This window comes from Mustelus asterias, unplaced genomic scaffold, assembly GCF_964213995.1.
Source record: "Mustelus asterias unplaced genomic scaffold, sMusAst1.hap1.1 HAP1_SCAFFOLD_2338, whole genome shotgun sequence".
NCBI classification, from domain to species: domain Eukaryota; kingdom Metazoa; phylum Chordata; class Chondrichthyes; order Carcharhiniformes; family Triakidae; genus Mustelus; species Mustelus asterias.
Window position 1 is genome coordinate 48551 of NW_027592283.1, and position 9948 is coordinate 58498.

The following is a 9948-nucleotide window of genomic DNA, read 5'->3' on the forward strand; positions in this document are numbered from 1 at the left end:
ATTGAAGACACTCTGACCCTGCACTGATACATTGAAGACACTCTGTACCTGCACTGATACATTGAAGACACTCTGACCCTGCACTGATACATTGAAGACACTCTGTTCCTGCACTGATACATTGAAGACACTCTGTTCCTGCACTGATACATTGAAGACACTCTGTTCCTGCATTGATACATTGAAGACACTCTGTACCTGCACTGATACATTGAAGACACTCTGTACCTGCACTGATACATTGAAGACACTCTGTACCTGCACTGATACATTGAAGACACTCTGACCCTGCACTGATACATTGAAGACACTCTGTTCCTGCACTGATACATTGAAGACACTCTGTTCCTGCACTGATACATTGAAGACACTCTGTACCTGCACTGATACATTGAAGACACTCTGTACCTGCACTGACACATTGAAGACACTCTGACCCTGCACTGATACATTGAAGACACTCTGTACCTGCACTGATACATTGAAGACACTCTGTACCTGCACTGATACATTGAAGACACTCTGACCCAGCACTGATACATTGAAGACACTCTGTACCTGCACTGATACATTGAAGACACTCTGTACCTGCACTGATACATTGAAGACACTCTGACCCTGCACTGATACATTGAAGACACTCTGACCCTGCACTGATACATTGAAGACACTCTGTACCTGCACTGATACATTGAAGACACTCTGTACCTGCACTGATACATTGAAGACACTCTGACCCTGCACTGACACATTGAAGACACTCTGTACCTGCACTGATACATTGAAGACACTCTGTACCTGCACTGATACATTGAAGACACTCTATACCTGCACTGATACATTGAAGACACTCTGTACCTGCACTGATACATTGAAGACACTCTGACCCTGCACTGATACATTGAAGACACTCTGACCCCGCACTGATACATTGAAGACACTCTGTACCTGCACTGTTACATTGAAGACACTCTGTACCTGCACTGATACATTGAAGACACTCTATACCTGCACTGATACATTGAAGACACTCTGTACCTGCACTGATACATTGAAGACACTCTGACCCTGCACTGATACATTGAAGACACTCTGACCCCGCACTGATACATTGAAGACACTCTGTACCTGCACTGATACATTGAAGACACTCTGTACCTGCACTGATACATTGAAGACACTCTGTACCTGCACTGATACATTGAAGACACTCTGACCCTGCACTGATACATTGAAGACACTCTGACCCTGCACTGATACATTGAAGACACTCTGTACCTGCACTGACACATTGAAGACACTCTGTACCTGCACTGATACATTGAAGACACTCTGTACCTGCACTGATACATTGAAGACACTCTGACCCTGCACTGATACATTGAAGACACTCTGACCCTGCACTGATACATTGAAGACACTCTGACCCTGCACTGATACATTGAAGACACTCTGTACCTGCACTGATACATTGAAGACACTCTGTACCTGCACTGACACATTGAAGACACTCTGTACCTGCACTGATACATTGAAGACACCCTGACCCTGCACTGACACATTGAAGACACTCTGTACCTGCACTGACACATTGAAGACACTCTGTACCTGCACTGATACATTGAAGACACTCTGACCCTGCACTGATCCATTGAAGACACTCTGACCCTGCACTGATACATTGAAGACACTCTGTACCTGCACTGATACATTGAAGACACTCTGTACCTGCACTGACACATTGAAGACACTCTGTACCTGCACTGATACATTGAAGACACCCTGACCCTGCACTGACACATTGAAGACACTCTGTACCTGCACTGACACATTGAAGACACTCTGTACCTGCACTGATACATTGAAGACACTCTGACCCTGCACTGATACATTGAAGACACTCTGTACCTGCACTGATCCATTGAAGACACTCTGTACCTGCACTGATACATTGAAGACACTCTGTTCCTGCACTGATACATTGAAGACACTCTGTACCTGCACTGACACATTGAAGACACTCTGTTCCTGCACTGATACATTGAAGACACTCTGTTCCTGCATTGATACATTGAAGACACTCTGTACCTGCACTGATACATTGAAGACACTCTGTACCTGCACTGATACATTGAAGACACTCTGTACCTGCACTGATACATTGAAGACACTCTGTACCTGCACTGATACATTGAAGACACTCCATGCCACACTGACTCCCCACCCGCCCCCGTCCCCCACACTGACTCCGCCCTCCCTTACACTGATATTCCCTCACCCACAGTGATCCTAAGGAGATCAGGAAGTCGGGTGTAGGGGAAGTGAGGACTGAGTGAGAATGGTGTCGGACACTACCTCGGTGTGACTATTCCACAGGTGGGGTGCAATGCTGGCCTTTGAGTCTGCATGTTCTCCCTGTGTCTGAGGGAGTTTCTTTAGGTGCTCCGGTTTTCTCCCACACTCAAAAGATGTGTAGGTTAGGTGGATTGGCCCTGCTAACTTGGCCCTTAGTGTCCAAAGATGTGCAGGTTCGGTGGATTGGCATTCTAAATTGTACCTTCGTGTCCACAGATGGGCAGGTTAGGGGGATTGGCCATGCTAAATTGCCCCTTCGTGTCCAAAGATGTGTCGGTTAGGTGGATTGGCCATGCTAAATTGCCCCTTAGTGTCCAAAGATGTGCTGGTTAGGTGGATTGGCCATGCTAAATTGCCCCTTAGTGTCCAAAGATGTGTAGGTTAGGTGGATTGGCCATGCTAAATTGCCCCTTAGTGTCCAAAGATGTGCAGGTTAGGGGGATTGGCCATGCTATATTGCCCCCTAGTGTCCAAAGATGTGTCGGTTAGGTGGATTGGCCATGCTAAATTGCCCCTTAGTGTCCAAAGATGTGCTGGTTAGGTGGATTGGCCATGCTAAATTGCCCCTTAGTGTCCAAAGATGTGCGGGTTAGGTGGATTGGCCATGCTAAATTGTCCCTTAGTGTTCAAAGATGTGTAGGTTAGGTGGATTGGCCATGCTAAATTGTCCCATCGTGTCCAAAGATGTGTAGGTTAGGGGGATTGGCCGTGTTAAATTGTCCCTTAGTGTCCAAAGATGTGCAGGTTAGGTGGATTGGCCCTGCTAACTTGGCCCTTAGTGTCCAAAGATGTGCAGGTTCGGTGGATTGGCATTCTAAATTGTACCTTCGTGTCCACAGATGGGCAGGTTAGGTGGATTGGCCATGCTAAATTGTCCCTTCGTGTCCAAAGATGTGTAGGTTAGGGGGATTGGCCGTGTTAAATTGTCCCTTAGTGTCCAAAGATGTGCAGGTTAGATGGATTGGCCATGCTAAATTGTCCCTTAGTGTCCAAGGATGTGCAGGTTAGGTGGATTGGCCATGCTAAATTGCCCCCTAGTGTCCAAAGATGTGCGGGTTAGGTTAATTGGCCATGCTAAATTGCCCCCTAGTGTCCAAAGATGTGCAGGTTAGGTTGATTGGCGATGGGAAATTTTGGGCGTGCAGGGATCGGGCCAGGGTAAGATGGTCTGTCAGAGAGTCGCTGGGCTGAATGGCCTCGACTGCACTGTGGGGGTTCTCTGAGTAAGTGTCTCGAGTGATGGAGAGCAGAGCCTACTGCCCCCAGATCCCCCCTTTCCCCAGTGTGTGGTCCCCCCTGTTGGACACTCACTTTTCAGTTTGGACCGTATGCTGTTCGCTAGTTTCTTTATGTCCACCGTCAACTGCTCCAAATCATCTTTGGTCTCTGTAAAGAAGGAGAAGAGCGATGGAATCCTGGCGAGAAGAGACCTCACTTCCGGTATATTCACAGAGAATGGTGCGTGCCACATGGCAGGGACTTTGACCCCAGCGACAGTGAAGGAACAGCCGATATATTTCCAAGTCGGGATGGTGAGTGACTCGGAGGGGAGCCTCCAGGTGGGGGTGTTCCCAGGTATCTGCTGCCCTTGTCCTTCTAGATGGTAGAGGTGGTGGGTTTGGAAGGTGCTGCCTAAGGAGCCTTGGTGAGTCGTTGCGGTGCATCTTGTAGGGTACACACGGCTGTCACTGTGTGTCGGGGGTGGAGGGAGTGAGTGTTTGTGGTTAGCGTGTCGATCGAGCGGGGCTGCTTTGTCCTGGATGGTGTTGAGCTTCTCGAGTGTTGTTGGGAGCCGCACCCATCCAGGCGAGTGGAGAGTGTTCCATCACACTCCTGACTGTGTCCTTGTAGATGGTGGACAGGCTTTGGGGGGAGTCAGGAGGTGAGTTACTCTCCGCAGGATTCCCAGCCTCTGACCTGCTCTGGGAGCCACTGTGTTTATACGGCTGGGTCCAGTTCAGTTTCTGGTCAGTGGTAACTCCCAGGATGTTGACAGTGGGAGAGGGGATTCAGCGATGGGAATGCCATTGAATGTCAAGAGGAGATGATTACACAGAAACATAGAAACTAGAAGCAGGAGGAGGCCATTCGGCCCTTCCAGCCTGCCCCACCATTCATTCTGATCATGGCTGATCATCAAATTTAATATCCTGATTCCCCCTTCCCCCCCATATCCCTCGATCCCTTTAGCCCCAAGATGGAAATCTAATTTCTTCCTGAAATCACACAACATTTTGGCCTCAACTACTTTCTGTGGGAGTGAATTCCACACATTCACCACCCTCTGGGTGAAGAAATTTCTCCTCACCTCAAGTAACGCGGCACACAGTTACCCCAGGGACTGGCGCACGGGGGGCGGAGGGGGTTAGGATGTAAGGTGACCAACTGTTACCCCAGGGACTGGCGCACAGGAGGGTTAGGATGTAAGACTGATTACTCCAGGAATGGGCGCAATCTTCCTGTGAAATCCCGGTAGGATCGTGCCAGGGGGCTAAACCCCGAGGAACGGGGAGGGAGGGAGGGCGACATGGGAAGGGTGGCCAACGGGAGACAGGCCATTGTGGAAATCAGGCTGTGTAGGCCCAAATTCTGCTTCGGAAAATAGCGCCAACTCCAAGGCAATGTCCTCGAGTTATTATTTTCATTCCGACCAAGGCTCAGGAGTGTTAATCCCGTCTCCGTAAGCTGTGACCTAGTTACAAGCCCTGTGGAAAAAGGAAGGCGCGTGTGCACGAGAGAGCAAAGGGCCCCGTATCCAAGGTAACCACAGGCCTCGGGCCTAGTGCTAACAGATGGCCGCTTAGGGGAGCAGAAGGGGCAGACAGCTATCCTGTCCGCTTCCCAAATCACCACGTGATCGACCTGGAACAGATCCAGAGAGATTACGATGCAGTAAATGCTTAAATCTGTAAATCTCACAGCTCCTGCATCCCGCAGTAAACAGGCCCACTGGGATTATGTCCCTCTCTCTTCAGACTCAGAAAATCAGAGTCAGATGTTCCCTCTTAGCAGAGGCAAGCACCAAAATACAAGCTCTGTGGCGCAGTGCTGAGGGAGTGCCGCACTGTCAGAGGGTCAGTGCTGAGGGAGTGCCGCACTGTCAGAGGGTCAGTGCTGAGGGAGTGCCGCACTGTCAGAGGGTCAGTGCTGAGGGAGTGCCGCACTGTCAGAGGGTCAGTGCTGAGGGAGTGCCGCACTGTCAGAGGGTCAGTGCTGAGGGAGTGCTGCACTGTCAGAGGGTCAGTACTGAGGGAGTGTCGCACTGTCAGAGGGTCAGTGCTGAGGGAGTGCCGCACGGTCAGAGGGTCAGTGCTGAGGGAGTGCCACACTGTCAGAGGGTCAGTGCTGAGGGAGTGCCGCACTGTCAGAGGGTCAGTGCTGAGGGAGTGCCGCACTGTCAGAGGGTCAGTGCTGAGGGAGTGCCGCACTGTCAGAGGGTCAGTGCTGAGGGAGTGTCGCACTGTCAGAGGGTCAGTGCTGAGGGAGTGCCGCACTGTCAGAGGGTCAGTACTGAGAGAGTGCCGCACTGTCAGAGGGTCAGTGCTGAGGGAGTGCTGCACTGTCAGAGGGTCAGTGCTGAGGGAGTGCCGCACTGTCAGAGGGTCAGTGCTGAGGGAGTGCCGCACTGTCAGAGGGTCAGTGCTGAGGGAGTGCCGCACTGTCAGAGGGTCACTGCTGAGGGAGTGTCGCACTGTCAGAGTGTCAGTGCTGAGGGAGTGCCGCACTGTCGAAGGGGCAGTACTGAGAGAGTGCCGCACTGTCAGAGGGTCAGTGCTGAGGGAGTGCTGCACTGTCAGAGGGTCAGTGCTGAGGTAGTGCCGCACTGTCAGAGGGTCAGTGCTGAGGGAGTGCCGCACTGTCAGAGGGTCAGTACTGAGGGAGTGCTGCACTGTCAGAGTGTCAGTGCTGAGGGAGTGCCGCACTGTCGAAGGGGCAGTACTGAGAGAGTGCCGCACTGTCAGAGGGTCAGTGCTGAGGGAGTGCCGCACTGTCAGAGGGTCAGTGCTGAGGGAGTGCTGCACTGTCAGAGGGTCAGTACTGAGGGAGTGTCGCACTGTCAGAGGGTCAGTGCTGAGGGAGCGCCGCACTGTCAGAGGGTCAGTGCTGAGGGAGTGCCGCACTGTCAGAGGGTCAGTGCTGAGGGAGTGCCGCACTGTCAGAGGGTCAGTACTGAGGGAGTGCCGCACTGTCAGAGGGTCAGTGCTGAGGGAGTGCCGCAACGTCAGAGGGTCAGTGCTGAGGGAGTGCCGCACTGTCAGGGGGTCAGTGCTGAGGGAGTGCCGCACTGTCAGAGGCTTCTTGTGGGATCCTGCTGTGCGCCGTGGTGAATTTCCTGCATGGAGTCCTCTTAAAAAATGATTTTGTGAGTTATGGTGTGTTTAGCTGTCCTGAGAGCGGATCGAGTGTAAATTTTGGTTATCGGTCTTTACTGAGGCCAAAAGCCTGCCTCAGGCCCACTTGGCAGTTGCCGTAGCAACATCCCACAGGCTGAGGCCGTGTGGAAGGCTGAGGGATGCTGGCTGGAATTTCATGGCAAGCGCCTGTGTGATCAGGGCTATCGAAGAGTATCCTCACTGTGAGGCCCAAAGTGTCACTGACACCAGGACCCCGTTACTGACTATTGCACAGGAACAGGAGGAGGCCATTCAGCCCCTTCTCCAGCCTGTTACACAGGAACAGGAGGCCCCATTCAGCCCCTTCTCCAGCCTGTTACACAGGAACAGGAGGCCCCATTCAGCCCCTTCTCCAGCCTGTTACACAGGAACAGGAGGCCCCATTCAGCCCCTTCTCCAGCCTGTTACACAGGAACAGGAGGACGCCCCATTCAGCCCCATCTCCAGCCTGTTATACAGGAACAGGAGGAGGCCCCATTCAGCCCCTTCTCCAGCCTGTTACACAGGAACAGGAGGAGGCCCCATTCAGCCCCTTCTCCAGCCTGTTACACAGGAACAGGAGGAGGCCCCATTCAGCCCCTTCTCCAGCCTGTTACACAGGAACAGGAGGAGGCCCCATTCAGCCCCTTCTCCAGCCTGTTACACAGGAACAGGAGGAGGCCCCATTCAACCCCTTCTCCAGCCTGTTACACAGAAACAGGAGGAGGTCCCATTCAGCCCCTTCTCCAGCCTGTTGCACAGGAACAGGAGGAGGCCCCATTCAGCCCCTTCTCCAGCCTGTTACACAGGAACAGGAGGAGGCCCCATTCAGCCCCTTCTCCAGCCTGTTACACAGGAACAGGAGGAGGCCCCATTCAGCCCCTTCTCCAGCCTGTTACACAGGAACAGGAGGCCCCATTCAGCCCCTTCTCCAGCCTGTTACACAGGAACAGGAGGCGGCCATTCAGCCCCTTCTCCAGTCTGTTGCACAAGAACAGGAGGAGGCCCCATTCAGCCCCTTCTCCAGCCTGTTACACAGGAACAGGAGGAGGCCCCATTCAGCCCCTTCTCCAGCCTGTTACACAGGAACAGGAGGAGGCCCCATTCAGCCCCTTCTCCAGCCTGTTCCACAGGAACAGGAGGAGGCCATTCAGCCCCTTCTCCAGCCTGTTACACAGGAACAGGAGGAGGCCCCATTCAGCCCCTTCTCCAGCCTGTTACACAGGAACAGGAGGCGGCCATTCAGCCCCTTCTCCAGCCTGTTACACAGGAACAGGAGGAGGCCCCATTCAGCCCCTTCTCCAGCCTGATACACAGGAACAGGAGGAGGCCATTCAGCCCCTTATCCAGCCTGTTACACAGGAACAGGAGGAGGCCATTCAGCCCCTTCTCCAGCCTGTTACACAGGAACAGGAGGAGGCCCCATTCAGCCCCTTCTCCAGCCTGTTACACAGGAACAGGAGGAGGCCCCATTCAGCCCCTTCTCCAGCCTGTTACACAGGAACAGGAGGAGGCCCCATTCAGCCCCTTCTCCAGCCTGTTACACAGGAACAGGAGGAGGCCATTCAGCCCCTTCTCCAGCCTGTTACACAGGAACAGGAGGAGGCCCCATTCAGCCCCTTCTCCAGCCTGTTACACAGGAACAGGAGGAGGCCCCATTCAGCCCTTCACTCACTCTGTTCTGTCATGGGAGCTGACAGGATAATGCTGTGAATCTTCTTCACTTCATCCACATTGGCTGTGATCTTCTCGATGTTGTTCCGTATCTCATCGATCTGGAGAGGGGCGAGAGTGAACAGAGGGTCAGTCAGTTTCCCTCACCCACCGAACTGGCGTTCTCTCCCGTAGACCTCCCACAGTCAATCCGGCCTCCACTCAGCCTTTCCAGCAATATCTACCTCGCCTTTCCCAAGACAATTCCTCAGCTGTCCCTGAACCCAAGAAGACTTTCAGTCCCTCCATCCTCATGACCATCCCCCTTGGAGACAATAGTTCCTCCACTGAAACTCAGCTGGACCCAAACTCAACCACCACCTCAAGGCCCTGCCATCCATTACTGCCCCTCTGTTCAGATCGCGACACCCCTCCCTGTGAGTGTAACCCCCTCCAGCCCCTACACCCCTCCCTGTGAGTGTAACCCCCTCCAGCCCCTACACCCCTCCCTGTGAGTGTAACCCCCTCCAGCCCCTACACCCCTCCCTGTGAGTGTAACCCCCTCCAGCCCCTACACCCCTCCCTGTGAGTGTAACCCCCTCCAGCCCCTACACCCCTCCCTGTGAGTGTAACCCCCTCCAGCTCCTACACCCCTCCCTGTGAGTGTAACCCCCTCCAGCTCCTACACCCCTCCCTGTGAGTGTAACCCCCTCCAGCTCCTACACCCCTCCCTGTGAGTGTAACCCCCTCCAGCTCCTACACCCCTCCCTATCTCTGTAACCTCCTCTAGTTCCTACAACCCTCACATTCTCTGTAACCTCCAGCCCCCGACACCTCCCAACCCCACGCAACCCGGCCATTCTCTCTTCCACCTTCTTCTGTCGGGAAAAAGATACAAAAGTCTGAGGTCACGGACCGACCGACTCAAGAACAGCTTCTTCCCTGCTGCTGTCAGACTTTTGAATGGACCTACCTTATATTAAGCTGATCTTTCTCTACACCCTAGCTGTGACTGTCACACTACATTCTGCACCCTCTCCTTTCCTTCTCCCCATGTACTCTATGAATGGTATGCTTTGTCTGTATAGCACGCAAGAAACAATACTTTTCACTGTATCCCAATCCATGTGACAATAATAAATCAAATCCTGTCTCTCTCTCCGTCTCTCTGTCTCTCTCTCTGTCTCTCTCTCTGTCCCTCTCTCTGTCCCTCTCTCTGTCCCTCTCTCTGTCCCTCTCTCTGTCCCTCTCTCTGTCCCTCTCTCTGTCCCTCTCTCTGTCCCTCTCTCTGTCCCTCTCTCTGTCTCTCTCTCTGTCTCTCTCTGTCTCTCTCTGTCTCTCTCTGTCTCTCTCTCTCTCCCCCTGTGTCTCTCACGCAGATTTTGTGTCCAAATATTCCCACCTGTGGTTTGGGGTCAAAGTGCATCTGGTAAAATCTGCAGCCTGGGAGATTTGCTTTGAGGGATGGCGCTATAGAGTGTGAAGTTGTTGTTGTGTGGCCTCTGGTACTCCCTCTGCCCTCCCCCTCCCCCTCCCCCAGCCCCCTCCCCCAGCCCCCTCCCCCAGT

At 53.1% G+C, this 9948-nt stretch overlaps 1 protein-coding gene across 1 annotated transcript in view; it reads right to left on the bottom strand.

Annotated features, from left to right (window-relative positions):
• Window positions 1-8544, bottom strand: part of LOC144489596 (syntaxin-3-like) — a gene marked incomplete at both ends in the record, with an annotated part of 55438 nt that extends 46894 nt beyond the window's left edge. The window contains 2 exons of the mRNA XM_078207459.1: window positions 3667-3741; window positions 8404-8544. Coding sequence (XP_078063585.1) covers window positions 3667-3741; window positions 8404-8544 — 216 coding nt within the window. The remainder of the gene's footprint in view (window positions 1-3666; window positions 3742-8403) is intronic.
• Between the last annotated feature and the right edge of the window lie 1404 nt (window positions 8545-9948).